At 53.6% G+C, this 27494-nt stretch overlaps 1 protein-coding gene and 1 long non-coding RNA gene across 3 annotated transcripts; one reads left to right on the forward strand and one right to left on the reverse strand.

Annotated features, from left to right (window-relative positions):
- Nucleotides 1-5944: 5944 nt before the first annotated feature.
- On the reverse strand, nucleotides 5945-16908 carry LOC101125558 (TBC1 domain family member 3G). Of its 2 annotated transcripts, XM_055388331.2 has the most exons (15): nucleotides 16789-16908; nucleotides 15269-15341; nucleotides 15024-15106; nucleotides 13698-13737; nucleotides 13135-13215; nucleotides 12584-12691; nucleotides 12144-12253; nucleotides 10843-10891; nucleotides 10197-10317; nucleotides 9389-9483; nucleotides 8939-9004; nucleotides 8376-8475; nucleotides 7853-8005; nucleotides 6433-6871; nucleotides 5945-6389 (listed from the first exon to the last, which is right to left on the reverse strand). In XM_055388331.2, the coding sequence occupies exons 2-15, from the start codon at nucleotides 15338-15340 to the stop codon at nucleotides 6260-6262; spliced, it is 1647 nt and encodes a 548-aa protein (XP_055244306.2). In that variant the 5' UTR covers nucleotide 15341; nucleotides 16789-16908; the 3' UTR covers nucleotides 5945-6259. The 2 variants fall into 2 exon arrangements, with proteins under 2 accessions (XP_055244306.2, XP_055244304.2); XM_055388329.2 differs by having other exon boundaries at nucleotides 5945-6871.
- Nucleotides 16909-16985: 77 nt separating this feature from the next.
- Nucleotides 16986-17819, forward strand: LOC129533796 (uncharacterized). The gene is made up of 2 exons (XR_008680161.2): nucleotides 16986-17070; nucleotides 17504-17819. It is a non-coding gene; the product is annotated as an uncharacterized lncRNA (long non-coding RNA).
- Nucleotides 17820-27494: the final 9675 nt, after the last annotated feature.

The raw sequence follows: 27494 nt of genomic DNA on the forward strand, positions 1-27494 counted from the left end.
ATTTTTATCTACCTCATTCTACCGATGAGGAGGCCAAGTCTCAGAGAGTTCACAGACCTGCCTAAGGTCACTCAGCTAGAGGTGATACAACCAGGGTTTGAACTGAGATCTGCCAAGCTTCTGAGTTTATTCTTTTTCCCCCACACCAAGGATCCTCAATTCTGCCTTACTGACACCAGGATCCAGTCAATTCTTTGTGATGGGGGCTGTCCTGCACCTGGCAGGATGTTTAGCAGCTTCTCTGGCCTCCACCCCCTGGATGCCAGGGGAATGCAGAAGAGGCTTGTTCATTCTCCCATTTAATCCTCAGGACAATATCTGACATAAATGTTATGTCTTTTATTTTATAAATGAAGAAAATGAGACTCAGAAAGGTTTAAGTGAGTTACTTAAGAACACACAGACAGCAAGAGGTAGAACTGGAAACTGAACACAGGTGTCCACATGGGACAACAAAAAAGTTCACGTTCCATCTTCTTTTGAGTCTCTCATTTCAATAATTACCATTGTCTGGATATGACATGAAGTACAGGAAACCTGGGGCTGAACTCTCCTCCCATCAGGCCTAGGAGCCCCAGACCAGAACCCCAGCCCAAGGTCTCCCAGTCAGGCCCGCTGGAGGGAGCTGGCATCTACACTAGCATGGTTTCCCAAAGCTGCAGGGATGCCAGTCTCACCGCTGATGAAGAAAATGAAGGGCATTTGCTTCTCCTGCAGGCTCTCGGGATTTAACACAGATTCCTTTTCTTGCTGTCTTCTCCCATAGCACAAAACAGGGTGGTCCATCCCCCTCCCAGTGTCCCAAGGCTTTGTTGCATGTTCTCTTTAATTTCTCCCACTCTTGCAGTGTACCCTACCCTCGTCTCCCTGGCAACCTTTCTGCTGTATCCTCTCGACACCTGGATCACAAGAACACTTGTGAGACCCCTTAACAAGCTACATCCCAAATTATCATTCCCCTTTGTCCTCAGCCAGTGCTCAGGTCCAACTTGCTCTCCTGGGGTGACTTTCTTTCCTGCCCAATATGGTTTCATCATCTGTAAATTGGGGATAATTAAAGTCTTGATCCTGATATTTGACTCTCAAAGCAGAAGTAGCAAGCTCAGCCAAGTCGCTTAAACAAGAGGAGACGTTCCTTGTGAACCAAAAGGGCACTGGTCACAAGGGCGACTCCTTCTTCTCTCAGGCCTCTCCAGCATGCCCTTGGCTCAGCCAAAGAAGAGACTCAGGCTGTGCTTCTGCGCTGTTGGGATAACATAGGCCTCTTCCATGTGGTTCCACACCAGGAACATGGGGACAATCAGACCTCTCCCAGTGTGGGCATAAGGATACAAGATCATGTCAATATTGACATTCATAATGGCTGGGCGCAGTGGCACACGCCTGTAATGCCAGCACTTTGGGAGGCTGAGGTGGGCAGATTGCTTGAACCCCAGAGTTCAAAACCAGCCTGGGCGACTTGGCAAAACCAGTCTCTACTGAAAATACAAAAAATTGTCTGGGCTTGGTGGCGCACACCTGTAGTCTCAGCTACTTGGGAGGCTGAGGTGGGAGGATTGCTCGAACCCAGGGAGGTTGAGGCTTCAGTGAGCTATGATGGCACTGCTGTACTCCAACCTGGGCAACAGAGTGAGGCCGTGTCTCAAAACAAAAACAAAGGCAAAACAACATTCATAATAGTAGCAATAGCTACTATGTGCCAAGCCCAGGCACCTCTTCGAGTCTTTGCTGTCACCCTATCAGGTAAGCGTGCTTAGAAGTTACATGGAGCACATGGCTCAGTGTTTGGCCCATGGTAAGGGCCTAAAAAGGGATAGCCCCAGTGGTGGGGATGCTGCTGCTGCTGACCATTAACCCCAGTCTGCTCCACCTTCTTCCAGGCAGTCTGTGAGATGTTTGATGTCCGAGGCAAACAGCACATTCAGATCCCCAAGCTCTACACCTCCAGTGTGACCCGGCACCTGCACCACTTCAGGCTCATGCAGGACTCACAGCCTTTGGACCTCAGCTAAAGGACTTCCTTCTCTTCAGCACACGGGGCTTGTTTGTGTTGGGGTCTGAGCCCTGAGCCCATGGTCAAGGAGACCCCCAGGTCTTTCTGAACAGAGGCAGCTGGCCTGGGGGCCTCCCTCTCACTGCATGCAAGAGGCTGTTAGGGTGCAAGACTCAAGGCGCTGAGGGAGGCTGTTTCAGGAGGGAGCCCCAGGAGGGTGGTGGAGACAGAAGGGGGCAGCATCTGCCGAGGGCCTGCTGTGTGCCTGGCACTGTGCGGGGTTTCTGGCCCATATGGGCTAAGTGACCCTGCACACTCCTCTTAGGAGAAAGGCTCAGATGGAGAAATTGCAGTTCAGGAAGGTGAAGCAAGCTGCTAGCCTGTGGCCATGTTGGGATCCGGGCCTCAGCTTTCCAGCCACGAAGGCAGCCAAGTGTCATGAAGAAGGCATCACAGAGGCAATTCCAGGCTGTAGTGGTGAACTTTCCACTCTGCATCCCCGGGTGCTGTGCCCTGTGCCCTGTCTAAGGTAGTCCTGCGGGTTTCTATATGTTTAAGTTATCCCCAGCATCAATGATGCTCTCCTGTGGATCCCAAGCCATGGAGATGTCCTGGGACTTTTCATTTTTAGGTACCTACATTGAATTTCCCAACACATAGAAGCAAGACAGCCGCCCTAACAGACTCTTGCATGCAGTGAGAGGGAGGCCGCCAGGCCAGCTGTCTCTGTTCAGAAAGACCTGGGGGTCTCCTTGACCATGCGCTCAGGGCTCAGACCCCAACACAAACAAGCCCAGTGTGCTGAAGAGAAGCAGGTCCCTTAGCTGAGGTCCAAACGCTGTGGGTCCTGCATGAGCCTGAAGTGGTGCACGTCCCCGGTCACATTGGAGGTGGAGAGCTTGGGGATCTGAATGTGCTGTTTGCCTTGGATTTTTATTTGTGATTCAGAAACAGTGGAATAAAAGGAAAGGAAAGAAAACCCGAATGGCCACCTCAGCAGGATGCTCCAAGGGTAGTGTCCAGGTGGCACTGACTCAGACATGTGGGGGCTTCCCCCACCCATGCTCAAGAGCCACTTTGCCATTTCACCATCTCTCTGTCCTCCACACCCCTCAGCAGCAAGCACACCAAGAATGTGTTCACCATGAAGCTCAAATCTCAGCAGAATCTAGAGTCTGAAATCCAAGTAAGGGAAAGTGTAGAGCTTCTCGGATGATGCCCTGTCAATTTTATTTTAATGAATGAAAGACCAGAAGAAGTCAGTCTTGAAAGGAGAGGACAGGAGCATCTGTTGGCATTAGCAGCCATGCCATCATAGGACCGGCTCACCTGGACCTGCGGCCACCTGTGCTTTTACATCTAGTCTTGGTTAACCATGGGCCACTTTTCCAGCTTGGAAACTAAGCATATGCTCCACTTCCTCTCCTTCCTCATTGAACTCTTTCACTAAAAGAACAGTGCAAGAGAGACTTAAACTGTTTGCCTCATTCTTAAGAACTTTCAGGAAAAGTGTTGGCAGGGAAGGAAATTTCCCAGCTCTGGGAAACTGTCTTGTGGATTATCTGCTGGTTTCATTGATCTGTGCTGTCCTCCCTGCATTCATTAGGAAAACTGGCCTTGGTTCAAATAAGAACAGGATTTGTCCTGGTGACAGAGGAAGGTTTCTTCTGATGTCCGTATATCTCCGAGGGGGATGCTTTCTCCAGGCAGAGGCTGTGGCCAAGTGATCGGGGGGCTCAGATGGCTGCTGGGAAGGGGTGGGCCCCTCTCCCCAGAGGGAAACTCCTGGGGACCTCTCGAGCACCCCTGCCCATCCTTTAAACATAAATTCATAAATACAAACAAGTAGGCCATTCACAGAAATATATAAAATATGTCATAGGACGGGTGGCACTCTCATATGGCAATAATTATGACAGGGGCCGGCAAATGACCTGAGTGACCCGGAGTGACCTGAGCACTGACTCCCAAATGCCCTCCATAGGATGTTCTGCATCCCCGAGACCCTTTCCTGGGTCCTCCTGGGCCCTACCACCCCCTAGACCATCCAGACCTCAGGTCATCCCCCTGTCTGTTGACAGAGTAGTCTCCGTTCCTCAATGTGCTGGTCACCAGCAACAGCAGCTGCTCCTCCTCCAGGAAGCTCAGCCTATACTTCTACATGCAGAGAACCTGGACGGCACCCAGGTGGACCTAAGCCTTCGGCTCCCAGTAGACGCTCTGGGCTTCCTACCCTGCCCAGACACTCTGGGCTTCCCCCCACACCTCCCCTCGGCCGCGGCTCCTGTGAGCATCTGTCTCTCCCAGTGCCCAGCACAGGCGTGGAATGGAAGAGGTGAATGGACAGATTTGAACACATCATCCTGGATTCTCCGTTCCCTCTCAAGCCCTGCAGCTAACCCATCGGCAAGCCCTGGAGGCTCTGCCTCCAAAATCCTGCCTATCCCATGTGCAAACGCCTCTCACCATGTCCACTGCTATTTGCAGTTCTGTGTGTGTGGAAATACTTCCACAAATTTGGAATGAACAGGTCACAGCTGTGCCTGGAGGGAATGGCCAGGGAAATGTGCCCTCGCCTTGCTGTTCTATCCAGGCCCACCCAGCTGAGGATGGGGGACCTGCCACCACTCTCCTGGCAGTTCCGGACTCCTGGGAACCGGCAGGTGAGGACCCAAGAGTGTTTTCAGTGACCCGGCTGACCTGGTCATCCGTCAGTCCCACCTTGGCCTAGGCCTCTATGCAGCACAGATCACAGCTCATTCCATCCTGGCATTACACTGGCCTGTGCCCTGTCCTCAGGGTCACATCCCTCTCCCAGAAGCCGTGCAACCCTGGAAAACCCAGGTCTAACAGTCAGGTTCCTCCTCTGTGCATTCACAATGGCGTTGACGCCTGCTTTGCGGGACGCTGGGAGGGGAGAGGGAGGTGTATGCTGGAGAGCTCCCCAAGGGCAAGGCCTGGCTCTGCGTCACTCACTGTCAGATCCTGAGAGCCTGGGGCTGGCCCAGCACGTGGCCACCGTTCCCTAAGAGTTGGATTTCATCCCTCAGTGCTGAAGGCATGGGATAGAGCTTAGACAGACCCCCTGCGTCCTGTCTTCTTTATCTACAGCTTACTCATCCTTGCCCCTTTCACGTGCACCCGGCAGAGCAGGTGTTCACTGAGCTTGAGCAAAATTCAAGCTAGAGCAGCGGATGGATCTTGAGGCCTGGATTCACTGTCAAAGCGTTTCTCAAACGGTGCTCTCCAGAACACCAAGGAAAACTCATTGACTGTATAAGTTTGAAAATCCCTGCCCACCGGTCTACCTTTATGTATGACCAACCAGCTCTCCCATTCAGCCCAGGTGTGTGTTTGCTGGACCATGTGGAGGAAGCTGAAGAGACGTGAGCTGAAGGCAGAGGGTGAGTCCAAGGTGGGATCTTGGAACAGGTATGAGAAGTTAGGCAAAAATGGGATAATTCTAGCCTTCATAACGTTAGATAATAGTTCACATTATTATTGAGTTAATAGAATTGTACCCACATTAAATTTCTTAAATTTTTTTAAGAGATAAAGTCTCACTCCGTCACCCAGGCTGGAGTGCAGTGGTGCAATCATGGCTCACTGCTTCCTGGATCTCGTGGGCTCCAGCAATAATCCTGCCTCAGCCTCCTGACTAGGTGGGAGTATAGGCACACGCCACCATGCCTGGCTAATTTCTTTGACTTTTCTCTAGAGACCGGGTCCACCTAGGTTTCCCAGGCTGGTCTCAGACTTCTAGACTCAAGTGAACCTGAACCTCCCACCTCGACCTCTCAAATTGCTGGGATTACAGGTGTGAGCCACCACACCCGGCCTAAATTTCTTATGTGCCATGGGACTGCAAAACATCATTATTAGGGGCAGCTGGATGGAAGTTATAGGAGGACACTATAGTGCCTTTTCAATATTTCTGTCTAAAATCTAAAATCATTTCAACAGGAAACATTTATTTCAAAACGTGAAGGTGGTTATCCTTCCATGAGTTTAAAGTACAAAGGCAGGCTCACGGTGTCGTCAGAATTCAGAACGATGGTCGTGGGGCTGGGGGTGTTGGGAGGGGCTGGGCATGGTTGGCTTTGTGATCTGGGGTCTGGTGTGTTCCATCTCTGAATGTCTCTCGAGCTGCTCTCTGTCTTAATACACTCTCATAAGTTTAACCAAAAATAAAACGAGGATGCGAAGCTTGCTTGGGTTGTTAAGCCTAGGGAAATTATCCAGCCATGAGCCCTGGCCCAGATGCTTCTAGAAGCCTGGAGGGAACTGAGAACTTTCCAAGTGGAGGCCGCAGAGGCAAGGCCCCGAGGTGGGAGCACACTGCTGTTCGTCCCTAGCTCCGAAGGGGGCGCCCTGGTTGGAATCAGTGCTGGGTGCACTGCAGGGCCGGGAAGTCCATGCCCACGTTGTGGCTCAGTGCAGCGAAAGCCGATCTCACCCGCTCCGCAGGGTGTTCAGCCTGCCAGCAGGGGGCCAGCTGGTCCTCCTGGGATATGGCACGGACCCAGCAGCTCTGTCTGAAATCATAATGGCGGAACCAAGGGCCCTCTACGTCCAGGTCCATTGGGAGGCGGGGCATGGAGTTCCACTGCAGGAATCTCCAGGAACCCTGAGGTCCTCCCTGAGCCAGGGCCGGGCTGGGCACACCCTGAGTGCCCACAGGGTAGGTGTCTTCCTGGACAGCCCCACCAGGACAGGGTGTGGAAGAACGAGGTGCCCGTGGCGGGGAAGCTGACCAAATGGGCCGCGGGAACCGGGCTGGTGGGCCTGGAGGGGCCTGCCTGTCCCCCTTGCAGAGGGTCTTCCCGCCACGTGAAGCCGGCACAGGCCTGGATGCCGACGACCCTTGCTCGGCTTTGGCTGAAAGGAAAACAGACGCGGTCAGCATCTCCAGTGAGCCCACGCAGGCCTTTCCGGGCTGGGCCCCACCTGCCTGCGTCTCTGGAGTCCTCGGGGTCTCTGTGTGGCCCCCGTGGACTGACACTGAGGACACGCCTGTAGTCTGCTGATCCCAGAGGGAGGGGTGCGTGCTGCCTGGCGTGGGGAATCTGTCGTGGCATGGCGGGTGGCTCCTGGGACTGCCCCCAGGGTTCAGACTGGCTGGGGGCTTCCTGCCACACACCTTCGTCCCAGGGCTGTTGGGCCTGGGATACGGCCCCCAGTCAGAACTCAGGTGGGAGGGGCCTTGGATGTCACCCAGCCCCTTGTCACCTCACGTGGGGACCTGTCTCCGCAGTGGGTGATTGGGCCCGGATGCGGGTCACCCTCTGCCCTCCTGGGCTGCCCAGTCCGTGCCAGGACTCAACGTTCCCACTTCTGGCTGAACTCTTGGCTCTGGCTCTGGGGCTGGGGTCCCGCCTGTGCCCTCTCCCTGAATGCTCTGTGGCTCAGGGACACTGATTCCCTTGTCTCCCTGGCTCAAGGCTTGTTGTCCTGGCAACCTTGGAGGAGCGTGCAGGAGTGAGGGGCCTCTGCTGCTCTCTGAGGCTGTGGGTGCTTGCAGGGAGGGGCGGGGTCTCCCATAAATGGGTCTGGGCTCCTGTAGTAACTTGGAGGGCCCTGCGAGGGGGAGAGGGAGACACCGTGGAAAGTGGGAGGGGGCTCGTTGGAGGGTCTTGCCCACATCCCCCTCCTGCGTGCACAGCATGTCCAGTATACACGCACTGAGCGCCTGGCCTGAGGACCGGTGGGCCTCCTGTACTTTCTTAGAGTCCAGGAGGAAGAGGAGGAAGAAAAGGTGAAGAGGAAGGCCCAGGTAGTAGGGTTGCGGGTCCCGGGCACTCCCCTACTATTGACTACCCCAGAGGGTGACATGGGAGGGGACATGGCACTGGAGCCCACCTGGGGGTGGCAGGTCCCCCTGCTTTCTTGTTACTTTCTTCATAGAGGCCCTAAGACGCTTGAGCACGGCGTCATCATCCCTGGCCCAGGTATCAACGAACCGGTGGCAAAAACGTTCCCACAGGCCACAGCTGGACGTCTTCGTGAGGCGCTCTAGGGACAGGGTGGATATCAGGCCAGGGGCGTTACCTGGGAATGGTCACAGCTCATACCCCGTGGCCACTTCAGTCTCCTACTGGGCGGTGCCGGATCCTTTTGTGGCCACCCCAGGCGTCCAGATATACACAGGAGACTGTGGCTGGGGGGCGATCCGGACAGGGAAGTGCTCACCACACTCTCGACTTTCATCTGGGTCATGTGGGGGATGGGCTCGGTGTCACAGTGTCCTGCCCAGCCCACCTGGCCAGACCTCCCTCTGGGCCAGAACAGAGGATCATGAGGACAGTGTGAGGAAGCTGCCCTCGGGCCAGTCGGGGTCTGACCCCAGGGCTCCCCAGGCCCCGCTGGGCACACGTAGACTTACTCTGCTGAACCTTAAAGGCGATTCTTGTTATCGGCATCAACGCCTGTTCGCCTTCTACCAGATACACGTCCCACAGGCGCAGGGTGAGCCCGAGAGAGATCTGTGGGGACAGCAGGTGTGAAAGAACCTGGTCCTTCCAGGCTGGGGCTGGTGGCTTGAGCTGCGCACACTGGGGCTTCAGTCTCCAGAGTCAGTGACCTTCCCCATGAGGGTCGCCTGAGCCCTCCAGGACGCTGGGTCAGACAAGGTCTTGAAGCTCCTCATGGGGGGCACTCATTTGAGTGGGGATGTGGCTCCTGGAGAGAGGGGCTTGCCCAGGGCTTGAGGCTTCCCTGAGCCCTCTCAAGTGGGGTCCTGGCCCAGTCTGCCCATGAGGCTGGGCCTGAGCCCCAGCCATTGCCCTGGGATGACCCCTCTTGGGCAGAGGGTTTTGCTTGTGTGTCCTTTGGGGACCCGCCTGAGCCTCCTGTGGGCTGGGAGTGAGCCAGACCCCCGGGCTGGGGAAGCAGGGCACTGCAGGGCAAGGAGGGTCCCTGAGCCAGGGTCTCCCTATGCCTCCTTACCCCGTCAATCAATAGCCGGATGAGGCAGCCTAACGGGGAACGCTGCCCACGTAGATCTTTCTTGTCCTGATGGAAGCAACAGAGGTGCTCAGGCCACTGGGCTGCCCTAAAAACCTCCCTCTTCCAGGGCCTCTGAAGACCCTTCCCCTAGTGCAGAACACTGGGCGGTGTCCAGAGCTCCCCACAACACTGTCACCTTCCCACACTCCCGGTGGACACACTGCCCTTTGCCCTGCTCTGCGGGAGCTGGGCCCCCATCCCTGTGCCTCTGTCTCCTCCAGGGCAGGAAAGGAAACCAACTCCCAGCCCATGGAGAACCCGACGTCCCAGGTCAGGCCCTGGCTGGGACTCAGCCAGTCACCAGCCCCACGAGGGGCTCCAGCCCCCCTGCTCCTACAGCCCCACGGGAGGCAGGGCCTCTGGGAAGAGCTGAGGGGACCATAAGCTCACCTGATTCCCCATGGTCTTCGGTTGTGACGTGGCTACCTCATGCTCCTGTTGGTCTTGGAGCCCCTGGACGGTCCCGCCATTTGGGCTGTGAAATCCTGAGAAGCCCCCAGCCCATCATGAAATCAGAGCCTTCCCCCAAGATGTGGAGCCATCAGCTGCAAGAGCTGGGCAGCTGGAGAGGCCCCCAAACCCCAAGGCCTCCCACCCTCCCATCTGGTGACCTCAACATGCGGCCTTTACCCTGGGGAGGTGGGGCGGGAACATTCCCTGGAGCCTGGCTGGAGGTTCCCCTGGAGGCCTCCTGGGCCAGGGTGCAAAAAGGGCAAGCCTGACTTTCAGGCCACGACAGGGCGGCCGGAACTGGGTGGGCGCTTGGCTTCCCGGTCACCTCCTGGTAGTTGGGTCGGGCCAGGGAACAGGGGATGGGGAGATGCTGCCACCTGGGCTTGGTCGGCCCATTCGTGGGCACCGATGGCAGCAGGAGCCCGGGCAGCTGGAGGGCAGGAGGACTCTCAGGGAGGGGAGAGTCAGCTGCACACAATCAGAGCCGGAGGGCGTGGCTCCAGGACACAGAGGGTGGCCACGGGGAGGATGAGATGCCCTCTGCTGATGGGGATGAGAGGCGTGTGATTTGGGCTTTGGGGGTCAGCCGTGGACTCCTGTGGGACCCTCAGCAGAGACATCCTAAAGTCTCCCAACAAGCTGGCGACACAAGGAGGGTGCCTTGGCTGAAAGCTGTGATCACCTGGCCAGGGTGGCCATCCCCAGGTCTGGCTGCAGGAGGTCCCCGGGGCAGCTGTTCACTTACCCTGCAGGGAGTGCCTCTCACTGGCCAGCAGCTGCACCAGTGCCCAGAATGCATCCTCCTCAGGAAGATAGAGGAGGAACAAGGCGGCGATGTGGCTCAGGTCCCTGCAGTAGCCCACCTCCTGCAAGAGCCAGAGTCACCATGGAAGGACATCACCTGGGAGGGCTGAGGTCACCTGGGAGGACTCATGTCATTGGAGAGGGCAGAGGTGACTGGAGAGGCTTCCTCTGAAGGAGAGGCTTCCTCAGGATGCGCATTCATTTCATGACAAGAGCCAAGTCCGTCAGGCACTTCAGCACCTTGTCCAAAATGTCTGCTGATAGCACCATCCTGTGTGCGATGCTGCCAAGCTCCTGGGCTTTGGGGCAGCCCCAGGAGGAGGGCGTCATTTCTTGTTCTGAGAAGTGGTGGTCAGGCCCAGGTGACACCAGGAGTCCAGGCCCTGACTCCTTTGTGTCTCAGCTTGACCCCTTGAGACCACCCCCTTCCTTGGAGTTTTATGCCAGCGGTGAGCTGACATCCTACCTCCTATATCCTGGTGGGTCACAAATACTAACTTTAAAAGAAGCAACGACACCCCCACCAGACACCCACTCCTGTCAATATGGAAATATGGCCCGGGAACCTCACTGCCGGGAATACTCACCTGGTTATACTCCTCATACGCCAGCAGGATGTGGAGCAGTTCCCGCTGCCTAGGAAACAGAGAAAGGGGGCTTTGGTTTGTTTTGTGCAGATGTTGTTAATTTCACTTTGTCTACAAAGCCTAACAGCAAATCCCATTTCAGGTTCAGATGATTCACCAGATAAGCAGTGAGCTCTTCAGGGCCTGAGACTCTTGAAGAAATGTTTCAGTAAAATCCACATCTGTGACATGCAAATAGCCCAGTTGTACAGTGACTTGCCTGATCCTTTTCACTCTGAATGATTTTTCTTTTTTTTTCAGTTTGCACACACGCCAGTTCAGTCTGTGGGTGTACAGTTCCTCCACGGTTCCGAACCAATGTGCAGAGTCTCCCGGCCACCGCGCCAGCCCCTCCTGGGGCGACTCCTTCATCCTCCAAGTCTCCAGGGTGGCCCCTATGTACCCAGCCTCTCCCCGATCCGTCAGCCCCTGGCCACCCAGACTGCTTCTATGTCCCTGTGGTTTGGCCTTTTCCAGAATGGCCTAGGAATGGGAATCCTACTGTGGTAGCTTATTGGGTCTGGCTTCTGTCCCTCAGCAAAATGCATCTAGGATCCACCCACGTTCGTGCGGGCATCACCGGCTCGTTCCCTTTTCTCACTGGGTCTTCCGTTTGAAGGGAGGACCAGCCTTGCTCTCCCCATTCCCGTGTTGAAGGCCGTCCCCGAAGGCTCCGTGTGTGAGTGACGAGGAGTCAAGCAGTGAACCTGGCATGCAGGTTTCATGTGGATGGCAGTTTCCAAATCAGTGGGTTCAATATCTGTGACACTTTGGGGATGTGTGGTTCAAGTCCATCGAGCTTTGTGAGCCACTGCCCAACTGGCTGCCAACGTGGCTGTGCCACGTCCTGTTCCCAGCAGACCTGGATGAGAGTTTCCAGGACCCCTAATTCTCCCAGCATTTGGTGCTGTCACTGTTGCCTGGCGGGGCTCATGGGCCCTCTATCCTGCCACCCTCCCGTGGGTCCTACCATGGGTCCCCATGAGTCAGGGAGAGCACCTTTCACCATTGTGCATGATTTTGTTTGCTGCCTTCCATCTCCTCAGGACCCTCCTGGGTTCTGGCCCCACATGTTCCAGTCTGGCCCAGGGCTTGGAACCAGGGAGGTGCTCGGTTCATGGTGCCGGCTGCTCCCTGGGCCGGGAGAGCTCTTGGCAGCTGTGTCATCCCTCCTGGGTGACCCTGGCTTCTGCTCCGGGGAAGCCCCCATCCCTCTCATTCACCCCATCTCTGCTGGGACCCTGTGGCTCCCGTAGGCTTACTTGGTTCCGTATCGATCCTTGAAGAATATATGCTTCCTTAATGTCCCGCTGATGTCCCGGTCGATGCGCTGGATGTGCTCAGATGACCTCTTGCCCTTCTCCTTCATGATCTGTAGGGCAGGGCCAAGAGGAGGAAGCAGTCTCAGGACAGATGGAAGACTCCCTGCCCCCAGTGGCAGTCAGCCCACAGTCAGCACTTCGGGAAGGAAGGACAGAAGGAAGGTTTCCTTCTGCAGAAAGCTGCATTTTGGCTTGTTACTGAAGCCAGGGAGGGTCACCAGAGCTGAGTTTGTCTGTGGTGACTGTGTCACCGTCTGTGCCCAGGGTGTTCATCTGACCTTCACCCCCAGCTCCCCAGGGTGGTCTTGACGTTCCCTCCAGCTGGAGACCTGGGCCCCTGACACGGCCTGTCCTGTTTGTTGTGCTCTGGCTGAGCGTACCTGGTATCTTCCGGGGTTTTTCAACTTCATTTCCTCAATGTTCAGGAGGACTGACCACATCGAGCCCCGGATGTTCATGGGCATTCCCTTGTACGCTCGATCTATGAGCTGTCGGCAGAAAACAATCTGGTGTCACAGGCCACGGGGTGACCCCAGTGAGGACCAGAGCCCGGGGATTCTGGAAATTGTCGGTTTTGGCCCCATGATTCCTCAGTAGAGGTGAGATCAAGCTGGGACAGGGTCTCCCTTCCCAGGACTGAAAGAGTGGATGGACACTCAGAGTCGAAACTCTGATCTGAACCTTTTCCTTCCTTCAGGTCACCAGGGCATCCCTAGCCTTGAGCTCCGGGTAGTCCCAGCCCTAGATTCAGATTCCCTCCCAGCAAGGTGACGCTTGCACGAATAGGCAGGAAATCTGGCGACCAGGCCTGCAGTCCTCTGGGCGAGGACAGTGTGCCACCCACCCTCTGAGAGGCTGACGGTGCCAGGCCACAGCCATGGGTGCCTGTCCCCTGTCTCTGCAGAGAGTGCTTCCTCCCTCCACACATTACCTTCCTGCTGCTTTTGTATTTCTCCCAGGCTCCCAGCATATCCACCCACTTGCTCTTTCGGCCGATCTCCCGCCGAATTTGCTGTCAAATGAGGCATGTTGGAGTTAGCGGAGCTGCCAGGCTTCCCAGAGCCACCCACGGATGCTGGGTATTGGGCTCTGGAGCCCTGGTGGGAGCCAGCTGGAAGGAGCCAGGGAAGGGCAGACCTCAAGGGCTGAGAGCCTTTGAGCAAATGAGCACCAGTGGGCTGGCTTTGGGACCCCGGGATGTACCATCCTCAGGCCACAGACACACCAGTCTTAGGTCCCAGCCTCTAGGTGGGGTCCTGACACAAGCGCGCAGCCACCCCCAAGCCAGGACTGTGGTTCTCCTTTTGGAATTTTATCAAACTGCCAAAGTGAACAGCAACCTGGGGTCAGGTCCAGCAGGGACTGCTGCCCCTCCCAGTGACAGCGTGTTGCCCTCACCAGCCACCGCTCAGGCCAGCTGCTTCCTCTGCCTCACTGACCACCCACCCAGTCCCTACGTCCCTGGACCAGCCCCTCCATGCATCAGGCTCTTACCTTCGCCTCCCGCGCAGTCAGAGGAGGCAGCTCCGTCTCACTGTAAGGCAACCCAGGCAGAGCTGAGGAACTGCACGGGGCCTGGAGCGGCCCCAGCCTGGGTGCCGACCCCCAGAAAGGACTGGCTCTGTCCCTTTCCAGCTCAGGGCTCAGCCCAGGAGAAGGCACAGGGAAGGGAGGACAAGGGCCTTCCTGTGGGGCTGACTCCCAGGGGGGGCAGGATCTGGGAGAAGAAGGAGTGTAGGGACAGCCTGGCCGGGATTACTGGGGCCCCTGGCGTGGGGGGCGGTCAGGCTGCCCAATGGGGCTGCCCGTCCTGGACTCGAGGTGGTGCTTTCTGCTGGAGCTGAGAAAGGTTAGCCCTGAGATGGGATGGGGGCCGCCCAGGGTGGGCGACCGGGCCCTGACAGGACTCCCTCAGGGAGTGACCACATCACCCCGCCAGGGTCAAGGGAGCCTGCCCTGAGACCTGCCCGGTGTACTCTGGGTGCACCAGAGGCCCACCCCACTTGACAGCCCCAAGGCCCTTGCAGGTTCTGACCTCCCAGCATCCACCTGCCTCTCCCTGCACCCGAGCCACACACCCTGCGTTTCAGAAGTGGCACGGCTCATCAGCTCCCTCCCACCCTACCTCCCCAGGGATCCTCTGTCTCTCCATCCTGTGATCCCTGAGGGATGGGCTCCTGGCTGGGCTCCTCTTGCCCGGCCCCAGATCCCTTCCCAGCACCAGACCCAGGTCTTTAGCCGCAAGCCCTGCTGCCTCCCTGGCCTCACCGTGAGATGCCCAGAACGGGGCCCTGCCCATCTTCTCCCCCATTCTCCTAGGGCTACAGCCCCCATTATCACCATGCCTTTTCCCCTCACGGGACAGTGAGGGCTGTAGCTCTAGGGGAATGGGGGAGAACAGGGGCAGGTGGGCCCTCAGAGACCTGCTGGACAACAGCCCTGAAGCTGGGCCAGGCGTCCCCTCACCCTGTGGCCATAACCCTTGCATCTCACCGGGGTTGTCTCCAAGTAGACAGGGCCAGACCCTCAGGCTGCCCCGCTCCTCTTGTGCTCACTTGCCGACAGAACTGCTGAGCGCCCAGGGGCCTGACCTAGCCCAGTCTCCATTCCCACCGGCTCCCTAGATGGGCCCCACACCTCTGGCCTAACAACAACCTCGGGCTGGACCTGCAGGGGAGTCAGGGAGGAGTTCTGTCCCTGGAAAGGAGGTTGACCCGACCTGGTGAGACATGTCCTGCATCAGAAAGGCCTTTCTAAAAGCAAACCCATCCCTGAGCTGAGACAGGTGCTTTAGGGGTGAGGGGAGTGCAGAGGACTCACTGTACAATCCCCAAATGATCGACGTTGTTGTAGCCTCCAAAAGCCTTAGGCCCGTTGTCCTCTGACAGCCCAGCTCGGTGTCCCTGTAGCCCAGAGGGAGCCTTGGTGAGGGGTCCAAGGTAAAGGGTGCAAGGGCCTGGGGGCATTGGCCACCCGTCCCTGCCCTGTGCTCCTAGGGAGCCCAGGACCCTTTGACCAGGGCACACTGGAAGAGGCCTCCCTCCAAGAAGCAGACCGACTTGTACCTTTTCGTATTCCATAATGATGTCCTCTCGCTCTTGTGCCCAGCAACTACCCGCGACCTCTACCACGTCCATCCTGTGAGACAAAATTGTCTAAAGGTTACACTGTACGCGGCGGCTTCGGAGAACACCTGAACCGCTCTCGCCGGGCTCCCAGATGCTGGCTGGCTGCGTAACCCCCATTCCACCGCCGCCCCCAGGTAAAAAGGGGCCAGACCCAGTGGCCCACAGCTGCTCGAGTCTCTGGAGTCTCAAGTCCCAAGCAGGGGTGGGCATCTTCCCAAGGACTTGAGTACAGTGGGACCTAGACAGAGAATCCTGTTGTCCCCCAATGCCATGAAATGGGGACACACCGGCCCCAGCAGGTTGAATGGTTTCCACCTGCCAAGGGTGAAGGGCCCATGATGGGCTATTCCAGGGATGTGGAGGCAGACTGAGGTCAGCGACCAGAGGTCTCTGTGCAATCGGCCTCCTGGGATGCTCAGGGCCTCAGAGATGCCCAGTTTCCTACAGGGAACAAGATCTCTCCTGACTGCTCGGTTCTACTCCGCTCATCACTTTGGCTACTGTGGCTCTTCAGTCTGAACAGTGAAGCCACTTTAGGAATAACGCCTGTTGAGCAGGAGGGTGTTCTGTTTGGGGGATGAGAAAGATCTATTGTACGCATGGAAACCACGTCTCTCGTGGAGGGACTGTGGAGTCCACCATTCTGAGCCGTCCCAACAGGAGGAGGCTTAATTTTCCTGGGTCACTGAGGAAGAACAGTGGGTCCTTGGTCCTGGAGAACACCTGGATGGACCGTCCCTCCTGGGAATACTCGAGGCAAAAGGAGGGCGAGGCCTCAAGAGGACCACACAGAGCAAGAAATACCTGGGGAGAACCCTAGTGCCCGGACCCCTTTGAACACAAGGGAAGATAGTCTCCCCTCAGCCAGCCCTCCAGGGCTCCTTCATTTTCCACAGCTGCCCAGGGGCAGCAGGCTCCCCCGGACAAGGGACCATGTGTGTTCAGTGGGGCCCACAGCGACCGTCAGGACCCAGCTTAGGGCACAGAGGTGTTCTGAGGACCGTCAGTGGATCTATGCCAGTGGATCTATACCAGTGGCTCTATAGCAGTGGCTCTGCCAGGACCAGGCTCTGCCCCATCGGGATCAGAAACCTGGGCAGATTTGGGATCTAGGGCAGGGAGGTCACAGGGTTCAGGCCTGAATTCCAGCACAGCACACGGCAGGGCTGAGAGCAAAACTCAGGGTCATGTCCGGATTCCCAGGCCGGTTACTGCCTCTCTGACCCCAGACGTCTCATCTGTCGAATGGGGACATTTGGGAACAGCACCCACTCTACGAAGCCACCATGGAGACGAAAGAGCCAATCGTCTACACGGGCAGTGTAGAACGGGCGCCTGGTGAGTGCTCAGGGATGACCCTCCTCGGTCATCCTGCTGCCCCACAGAGGCAAACACCGCCCGCACCGTAGCCACTGTCCCCAAGTCCGCCTGGAGGGAAGAGAGCAGGTCACGCTCACCTGATTCTGATGAATCAGCTGGCCTGGGTCATGCCTCTCAGGAAAAAAACCTTTGAGTCCACAGAGCTGCTCACAGATACCACTGCCTGTGTGTAACTGCTGTAGAACACTGAGGCAGGCCAGAGAGCGGATAGGTGCTAAGCACCAGTGACATTCTGAGGTCATGGCACGCATCACAATGGGGCCTTGTCCGGGTCAGCAGTGCCCAGAGTCAGGGTCCTCCGCTGCCTGAGGCGTCAACATGCCTGCCTGCAATGTGTTTGTGCATGTGCGTGCACACATGTATGTGGGTAAACATGTCTGTGCACGCGTGTGCTGCTTTTCTGGCCAGGCCCGGCTGCCCCACTCATGTGTGCACCCAGTTCCTCATCACTGTCACCCCCGAGGCCCAGGGCCAGCATCAGAGCATCCATGGCTGCTCCCTAACCTCAGCCCTCCCCGCCCAGGGTGGTCCTGGGATACACATAGGGGTGGAGGGAAGTGACTGCTGCTGTTGGATCTCAGAATACAAAAGCTAATACTATTACCTAATGGTCTTTTTAGTGTCTCTAATGGTATCACTTTTTCATTTCTGATATTTTAACTGAGTATTTCTCTCCATGACCCTTGGATATTCTAGCTAGAGGATCCTGTGGGGAAAGTCCTGGGCACACAGGAGGGGCTCACTCTTCTAGACATGTTAACTAAAACCTGGTTCATCTGTCCTTCCACGCAGGGCCTAGGGGATGCCAAATTCCAGGGGCCAGAAAGAGCTTGGGATAAAATGAAACTTCAAGGGGACGGCTTTGACGTGGGCTGAGTCTACCTGTGCCATCCAACTGGAGTCTCAAGTCCTGAGGCAGGACGTCCAGATGCCCCAGTGCAGGGCCCTCCTGATCAACACCTGCTCCCCTCTACTCATTAGCAACCTCACCCACCCTACTCTCAAAGCACACTTGGCTCTCGTATCCAGGAGCTCTGCATCTGTAGATTCAGCAACAGCAGATGGAAAATATTCAGAAAATAAATTGGACGGTTATGTTTGTATTGAACATGTGCAGACTTTGTTCTTGTCATCATTCCCTAAAGAATACAGTATCACGACCATTTATGCAGCATCTGCATTGTATTACATATCATAAATAATCTAGTAACGGTCTAACGTATACGGGAGGATGCGCATAGCTTATACGTAAATACTAGGCCATGTTATTATATCAGAGACTTGAGCATCCATGGATTTTGGCATTCCCGGGGACCCTAGAACTAGTCCTCCATGGATACCAAGGGATGACTGTATATACTCACTCAGGAAGGCTTCTCATTGGAGGAAGGGCCCAGTTCAGGACAGATAGGGACATCATCCCTGGACTCCTGTCCATCCATCCATTCATCCATTGGCACCACCCTCTAGGACTGTCCTAATGACAGCCCTAGCAAGTGGAGATAAGAGAAAAGACTGGCTCAAATGGTACAGCTTTGAGGTGTTGGAAGATGTTGCACCAGTATGAGAATAGGGGGTCAGTTTCCTCCAGGATCCAGAAAGCATATCAGGCAGGCTCAGGGAGAGGAAAGGAACACGGCCTCTCCAGCAGCCACACAGGCCTGCAGTAGGATGGGGCTGGGGCTGGGGCTGGGGCTGGGGCTGGGGCTGGGGCTGGCCCTGTTTATCACTTGGGCCTCATGAGAGGACAAGAAAGAACAGGGGGCAGAGGAGGAGCATGGGGGCAGCGGGTTGCCTAAGGAGAAGGCGCCTCAGGGAAGGGGTATTAGTTTGTTTTCACACTGCTATAAAGAAATACTTGAGCCTAGGTAATTCATAAAGGAAAGAGATTTAATCGACTCCCAGTTCAGGGAACTTACAGTCATGGCAGAAGGCGAAGGGGAAGCAGGCACCTTCTCCACAAGGCGGCAGGAGGGAGTGAGCGGAGAAGCAGGAAGTGCCACACTTTCAAACCATCAGCTCTCCTGAGAACTCCCTCACTATCAGGGGAGCAGCAGGGGGGAAACTGTCCCCAGATCCCATCCCCTCCCACCAGGTTCCTCCCTTGACATAGGAGGATTACAATTCCAGATGAGATTTGGGTGGGGACACAGAGCCCAACCTGTGAGGGTCTCAGTCTATCTTGCAGCTCCCCTGGGGCTGAGGCTGAGTACAGTTCTGCTGGCCCTGCTCTACAGCACGCGGGGACTCTGCCTGTGTGCCCCCATCTGCTCTTCCTGGGGATGGTGGCTGCTTCCTCAAGAGAAGGGTGGATCTGCTCTCCTGCCCACCCCTCTCCAGGGCCTTTTGGAGCCCTGGCCACATCCTCCCCGGGTAAGGGCAGGAAACCAGGCTCCTTGCCCTTCTTGCTGCTTGGGTGACAATCCTGCAGTCATCCATAGGCCCCATCACTCTTCCCACTTCTAAATGGAGGGTATTTTGGCACATCTTCCTGGTGGAGTCTGGGGCCTCATCCCTGTTATTTATTCTATCTTGGTAAAGCCAGGTTAAGACATCTGGGCAAGGAGATAGTAGAGTGACCCCCAGGAATGATGGGTGGAGGGCCTGGCCTTTGGGCTTGCCTGGAGCAGGGTGGGAGGAGGCAAGGTTACCAGGAAGCAGGGCTGTCAGGGCCAAAATCAGGAGGCAGTAATAATGCTGGTGGGGGGACAGGGCTGTGTGCTTGGCTTGGGGTGGGGCATGAGAGCCAAGGTTTGTCAGCATGCAGAGGGGTGGTTGACTCATGGACTGGGGGCTATGGAACCCAGTGGCTGCCCTTAGTTCCTGGATCCTGGGAGACTTCTGGAGCCTGGGTGTGGGGCAGCCCAGGGGTGGAGGTGGGGCAGACAGGGGTAGGGGTAGGGGTAGGAGAAGAGGACTTGCATGGCAGGGTGCAGGGTAGGAAACCAGCCAGGGGCCAGTTTGCATTGGCAGCTCCCATCCCCATCCCCACCCCCAAGCCCACCCCTACCCCCACCCTGCTGCAGAGATGGGCCTGGGCTGCTGTCCTCTGCTTTGGCCTCAGCAGATCACACGATGGAAGCTGGCAGCCCCGTGGGCACCACTCGAACCAGCTGTGACCTGCAGTTTCTGCTTCCTGGAGTGTGGGGCGCCCACTCAGGAGAGCACGGCACACCCCACACCCCTCATTTTGAGGATGCTGGGAGGTGGGGACCAAGGTCCTGCAGCCCTCTGCTTGCGCTATGAAAGGTAACCTAGGAGTCCTGTGTCCGCCCATCCACGTGGGGCCCCAGGAGCCTGAACAGTGGCAGGCAGAGAGATGAGGAGGGTGAGAGAAGTGGAAAAGAAGGAGAGAGAAAGAGAGATGGGGAGAAGGGAGTGAGATAGAGAGAGAGAGGATGAGAGATAAGGAGAGAGACAGAGGAGGCTGAGAGGAAAAGGAGCGAGAGAGACAGGCAGAGAGACACAAAAGGCAAAGAGAGAGACAGGGAGAGACGAGCATGAGTAGGAGGTCGGGTCACTCTCGATCCCAGTCCCCAGTGAAAACCGTAGGTCGCCATCACCTAACTACGCGTGCAATAAAGTCTTCTGCCTGCTGCTTACAGCCCGAGAACCCTTTTCCGAGAGAATAAAATCTTTGACTGTTGCCCTTTCTTGCCGGAGTTTGCTTGTGTCTTCTGATGAACTGTGATGTCTCACCTATCGCCTTCCTGGGCTCAAGGATCCATGAAAAGCCGACGACTCTTTTGGGGAGGCTCTGCAGTGCCTTCGTCTCACTAGGCTCCCCAGGAAGCTTGCGAACTTGGCTTGAGCCCTAAGCAGCCAAATATGTGCCGGGCCTCTGCTTCTCTCTTTCAGTAAGAGGGAGAACCAAGAAAGAGACTGAAGCATGGTCTGCAGAGAAGGCACTTGTGCAAACACCAGGAGAATGAGGGGCCTGAGTTGTCTTCATTTCTCCTAAAACCACGCATTTCCTCCCAGGCCACCCTAGTGAGGGCATGAAGCACAGTGTGTGTGTGTGTGTGTGTGTGTGTGTGTGTGTGTGTGTTTGCAGGAATATGCATGTGTATGTGTGTGCATGTGTGTGTGCAGGTATATACATGTGAATGTATTTATGTATGTGCATCTGTGTGCATGTGTGTGTGCATGTGTGTGTGCAAGTATATGCATGTGTATGTATGTGCATGTGTGCGTGCATGTGTGTGTGTGTGCGTGTATGTGTGTGTTGCAGGGCTTTACAGTGGACAGGATGTGGGAGGGCAGCTGCAGCTCCAAGCTGCAAGTCTTTCTGATAGAATGGTTAAGATTCCCTGGACCACAGAAAGAGTGTTTTCACTTGCACCTATTTTTATTAGCATTTAAAGCTGTATTCTTCGTAGCATATGAAGCTTAAGTTGCTTAACTATTCTTAGAAACATTTACACCAGCGGTCCCCAAACTTTTTGGCACCAGAGAGCAGTTTTCTTGAAGACAACTCTTCCACGGACCTGCGAGAAGGGGAAGGGATGGTGCAGAGATGATTCGAGCCCATTACATTTATTGTGTGCTTTATTTCTATGATTATTTCACTGTAATATATAATTAAATAATTACACAACTCACCATAATATAGAATCAGTGGGAGCCCTGAACTTGTTTTCCTGTAATTACGTGGTCCCACTTGGGGGTGATGGGAGACAGTCAGAGATCATCAGGCACTAGGTTCTCATAAGGAGCACGCAATCTAGATCTCTGGCATGCTCAGTTCACAGTTGGGTTCTATGAGAATGGAACGGCACCACTCATCTGACAGGTGGCAGAGCTCATGCGGTAATGCGAGGGATGGGGAGCGGCTGTTTCTACAGATGAAGCTTTGCTCCCTGGCTGGGTGCTCACCTCCTGCTGTGTTGCCTGGTTCCTAACAGGTGGGGACCCCTGATTTACCCAGTAAGAGATACACATTTTTATGTCATTTGAAATTATTCACCCTGCACCACCCAAAATTATCTTGCATACCTACACCCATCCAGGGGTCCCGTAGCACACTTTGGGAGCTGTAGACAGTAAGCCTGGAGCTCCACTGAGCATTCCTTCTCTCCACCATCTGTGGGCTAACAGGCTGTGTTAGTTTCCTAGGGCTGTTTTACAGTACCACAGACTGGGCACCTTCAGCAACAGAATGTTACTGTCTCACAGTACTGGAGGCCATGGGTCCAAGATCAAGGTGTCATCAGGGTGGGCATTTGTTTTCCACTGGACTGTTGATACATTCTTAGAAGGTTTTTGGTTGCTGTTCACGTTAATTTCTCTTCCTTTCTGCAATTGTTCTCTTTCAGTACTCCCTGATATTTTTCTTCTTGAAGAAGTAGGTAGTTAATTTTGTATTTTAAAATTCTTCCCCTCACCCCAAGAACTTCTGCCTTCATAATTGGTTCTCTCTTCATATTTATTTTATACAAGTTATGTGGCTGATTACATTGTTTCTGTCTGTACAGATGGAGAGTTAAGGAATAAAGAGGACAGACAGACTAGATTACCTCAAACACTGAAATGCTATGATTTGTCCAAAGTCATACACACATTATCTGACCAGACATATGTGCTTTTTCTCTAGAAGCATTTTGTCATTTTGAATCAAACAGGTCTTCTGAATCTACCTTAATGAAGTTGACAACTTTCAGAGGTTTTCAGTGGTGAAGAGAAACTTGGACAAGAAGATAACTTCCACAAACAGAAAAAGCCTCGTCTCTTCTGGATTCCTTTAATGCCAGTGGGCATCACCAGGGGCAGATTAGCCACCTTTTCCCCGGGCTGGGACCTCCACCTTCTCCTCTACAGGTGTATCACCTTAGAAATCTTCTGCATCTCACTGTCACCCAACACATTTTCTCCTTCCAAGCCTCTGCAGTCTCACGAGTTTGTCTGTATTTTTCTTCTTATAACCTGCCTTGCTACCCTAGCCAGCCTGGATCTCATAGGAGATTAATGGAAATACTCCCAGCATTGGGCCTTTCCTGTGCCCCTGTCTTCCTGCTGTATCCTGGCAAAATGCCAGCCCAATCCACGGTCTGTTGTTCTACTTCTGTATCTGAAGGCTAAAGAAAAAGCACCTAGTCATACAGATTAACCCTGTTTTAATGTAACTATTACATAATTTCAACCTCATCTGAGTACTCAGCCTTGCCTGATGCCTTTTGCTTGCCCAGCCCTGTTTAGTTCCCTCATTCTCTTCAACAGCTTTAGCAAATCTTCTCCTTCCCCGTCTTGACCTTCCTGTCTCTTCACCTGATACAGAGGTTCTTAGCTCCTACTTCGTTGACAATTTTAAGGTTTTGCTCTCTTCTGTAAATTGACCTATAGGAGTATCCTTCTTTACCCCTTTCCTGTGGTTTTCAGGGGATGGAATATTTGTCCTGAGAAAGCCAATACATCCATCGGACACGTGTCTCTATCCCCATTTGCTACGTAAGTATTTGACTTCAGCCATCCGGTACACTGGCTCTGTCTCTGGTTTACACCTGCTGTCTCTGTGTCAGCACTCATTTCCGCTTTAGCCCATTGACTTTTCCCTCACAACACTACTGAACTTGTCAGTAGGCACATCAGTGATCTCCTACATGCCAAGTCTCGTGGACATTTTTCTTCATGTTGTTTGACTGCTGCTCTGCCTGACTGGATATTATAATCTCCTTTCCTTGAAACCCTAGGCTACTGTAGCACTACACTTTACTGGTTCTCCGCTTACCTTCATCACATCTCTTTTGTTTTTTTTTTTCCCGGATCCCTCCAGATGTGGCCTAGGAATCCTTTTAAACACAGTGCTCCAGGCAGAAGTTAGTTGGAGGTAGTTCACAAGATGCAATTTATTTGCCATCCACCCTTGCATTTCAGCTCCATTATTTGTCCTTGCCATGCCTATCTATAAAAACACTTTCTCCTTCCCAGAGATGGCAGCTAACAAAACCTAGCAAAGAGAAATGGGAATCTTCATTCACAATTTCATAGGGAGAGCAATTGGTAAGATTATTTTACTGCCAAGGGTAATAAAATTAATGAGAGAGTTGAAGAAAGAGGCACGAATTCTGAAACTGTCTAGAACCATCTAAGAGGTAAAGCTGAGGAGTTTTATCCATATTTGCAGGCTGTGATTATTTTCATAGAAGTACTCTCTGATTTATGGGTATGTCACTGATTGCCACTAGAATTGCAGATTGGGCACATTAAGCACGTCAGCGTAAAAATCCTTGACATTTTGGCCGGGCGCGGTGGCTCACGCCTGTATTCTCAGCACTTGGGGATGCCGAGGTGGGCGGATCACAAGGTCAGGAGTGTGAGACCAGCCTGACCAACATGGTGAAACCCCGTCTCTACTAAAAATACAAAAGTTAGCCGGGTGTGGTGGCATGTGCCTGCAATCCCAGCTACTCGGGAGGCCGAGGCAGAAGAATCGCTTGAACCCGGGAGGTAGAGGTTGCAGTGAGCCAAGATCTCACTGCTGCACTCCAGCCTGGGCAACAGAGGGAGATTCTGTCTCAAAAAAAAAAAAAATCAAAAAAATCCTTGACATTTTAAAAATACCTCTGGCAGGGTTTCAGTGTAGTCATGATATTTAAAATATTACCATGATTTGTCAGTTTCTTAAGTATAATTTTGTTTAGTCGCACGTATGATAAGAACATACAGACTTCTTGCTGGGGGCATTGGCTCATGCCTGTAATGCCTATAATCCCCACTACTCAGGAGGCTGAGTCGGGAGGATTGCTTGAGGTCAGGACTTTGAGACTAGCCTGGACAATAGAGCAAGACTCTGTCTCTTACAAAAAACATAATCATAAATAGATTTATTGGTTTGTGGGGTTAACTTTTTAAATTTTCCTCTCATTAATTTGCCACATTTTTAAAAATTTTTTTGAGATGGAATCTCACTGTGTCACCCAGGCTGGAGTGCAGTGGCACGATCTCGGCTCACTGCAACCTCTGCCTCTCAGCTTCGAGCGATTCTCCTGCCTCAGCCTCCCGAGTAGCTGGGACTACAGGCGTGTGTCACCACGCTCGACTAATTTTTTGTATTTTTTTAGTAGAGGTGGGGTTTCACCGTGTTAGCCAGGATGGTCTCGATCTCCTGACCTCGTGATCTGCCTGCCTCGGCCTCCCAAAGTGCTGGGATTACAGGCGTGAGCCACCACGCCTGGTCTAATTTGCCACTTTTATCTGACTAAGATACCTTAACTTTATTTATTCCTTGGATTGGTAATACAGTGAAATGATTAGGGCAGGGTTTTGAAACCAGACAGATCTGGGTTCAAATCCTGGTGTGGGCTGTAGATGTTGGGGGCAATGGCCTTAAATCCTCTGACTTTCCAGTGATTTTTCAATGGGTAAAATAACCCTTACTTTGTGGAATGTTGCAAAGATTAGAGAGGATGTATATAAAATGTTTACCTATTACAGTGCTTGATATGTAGAAGATGAATTCTACAATTACACTGACCCATTTTGCCCATTGCGGCTTTAGAATAGAAAAGTATACTCATACACTAGAATTGTGCACCTAGAGCTAAGTGACTCCAGCCCTGTGGAACCCTTCAATGCCAAAATGGCATGTAGGACTAGATAGATGAATGTCACCTGACCCTGACTGTCTATTAAAACTCACTGTGTTGGGCCGGGAATGGTGGCTCACGTCTGTAATCCCAGCACTTTGGGAGGCCGAGGTGGGCGGATCACGAGGTCAGGAGATTGAGACCATCCTGGTTAACACGGTGAAACTCCGTCTCTACTAAAAATACAAAAAGTTAGCCGGGCGTGGTGGCGGGCGCCTGTAGTCCCAGCTACTAGGGAGGCTGAGGCAAGAGAATGGCGTGAACCCGGGAGGCGGAGCTTGCAGTGAGCTGAGACCGCGCCACCACACTCCAGCCTGGGCGACAGAGCGAGACTCGGTCAAAAAAACATTAAAAAACCCCCAAAAAACCAACCAAACAAAAAAAACACCTCACTGTATTTTATTATTATTATTTTCGAGATGGAGTCTTGCTCTGTCGCCCAGGCTGGAGTGCAGTGGGGTGCAGTCTCGGCTCACTGCAACCTCTCCCTCCCAGGTTCAAGGGATTCTCCTGCCTTAACCTCCCGAGTAGCTAGGATTACAGGCACCTGCCACCACGCCCAGCTAATTTTTTGTAGTTTTAGTAGAGATGGGGTTTTGCCATGTTGGCCAGCCTGGTGTCCAACTCCTGACCTCAGGTGAACCACCCGCCTCGACCTCCCAGAATGCTGGGATTGCAGGCATGAGCTGCCGGGCCTGGCCAAATCTGAAATACGTTTGATGCCAGGGTAGCCTTAGTGGAGTGAAACGCTTATTAACAATGACAGTATTTGAAAAATATGAGATATACAATCATCAGAATTGAATGACCTTTCTAAGGAATGGTTTTATCCTAATTAAGCAATGATCAGAGTCGGGCGAGGTGGCTCACGCCTGTAATCCCAGCACTTGGGGAGGCTGAGGTGGGCGGATCACTTGAGGTCAGGAGTTCAAAACCAGCCTGGCCAACATAGTGAAACACCGTCTCTACTAAAAATACAAGAAAGTACCGGGTATGGTGGCGCGTGCCTGTAATTCCAGCTACTCGGGAGGCTGAGGCAGGAGAATTGCTTGAATCCCGGAGGCGGAGGTTGCAGTGAGCCGAGGTCGCGCCACTGCACTATAGTCTGGGTGAGAGCAAGACTCCGTATCAAAAAAAAAAAAAAAAAAATCCGATTATAACATCTGTGAATGGAATAATTTGTAGACTCTTGGCATGCAAGAATTTGATGTTAGCTTTCTCAACTGTTTATGAACCGTAAAGGTTCATGATGCGTATGTTCTGTTGAGATGGAAACTTGAACGCTGTGTGCGGTGGAGGCGAGGTTGAGGACGTCGCGTGGCGGATGAGTAAGCCTCACCCATCTGGACAGCAGCATTTACACTTCAACTTCACTTGTAACTTCGTATTTGCTGCTTGTTGTTATTTACGTGGTAACTAGCATGAATGATTCACATACACACGTACGTATTCTTTGTCTCCTTGTGAAATATTACACCAAGGAGAAAACACCATTATGAAGCTAGTGATAGTAAAGTAGTCCCCAGACACAGTGCTCTTCAGTGCAAACGTTTGAAGTTTATGGAAGAAGCTCTGTGTCAGTAATAGCCATAAACTTTGGAATATGCAAAGATCTTGAAGTATATCTCTCACTTATACCAGGGATTTTTGTAGAGTAGAGAATTGAATTTTGAGCTTATGAGAGCTGGTAGCATTGGATTTTTTCGCTTTTTGTCATCAATCCATTCATGCGGTTTTTTTTTTTTTTTTTTTTTGAGATGGAGTCTGGCTCTGTTGAGCAGGGTGGAGTGCAGTGGCCCAATCTGGCTCACTGCAAGCTCCACCTCCCGGTTCACGCCATTCTCCTGCCTCAGCCTCAGGAGTAGATGGGACTACGGGCACCTGCCACCACGCCCCGATAATTTTTTGTATTTTCATTAGAGACGAGTTTTCACCGTGTTAGCCAGGATGGTCTCGATCTACTGACCCCGTGATCTGCCCGCCTCGGCCTCCCAAAGTGCTGGGATACAGGTGTGAGCCACCGCGCCCGGCCACCATTCATGGGGTATTTTAAGATTTCATGTCAAAGCTCCATTTGTCTCAGATGGTACAATTGTCTGCCGTGTTGAAATAGGTGGTAACGCAAATTAATATTACCCTGAAACAAGACTTTGTTTATTTTATTTTTTATTTTTAAAATTTTTTAAAATTATACTTTAAGT

The sequence above is a fragment of the Gorilla gorilla genome, chromosome 4 (assembly GCF_029281585.2).
Source record: "Gorilla gorilla gorilla isolate KB3781 chromosome 4, NHGRI_mGorGor1-v2.1_pri, whole genome shotgun sequence".
Taxonomy (NCBI): domain Eukaryota; kingdom Metazoa; phylum Chordata; class Mammalia; order Primates; family Hominidae; genus Gorilla; species Gorilla gorilla.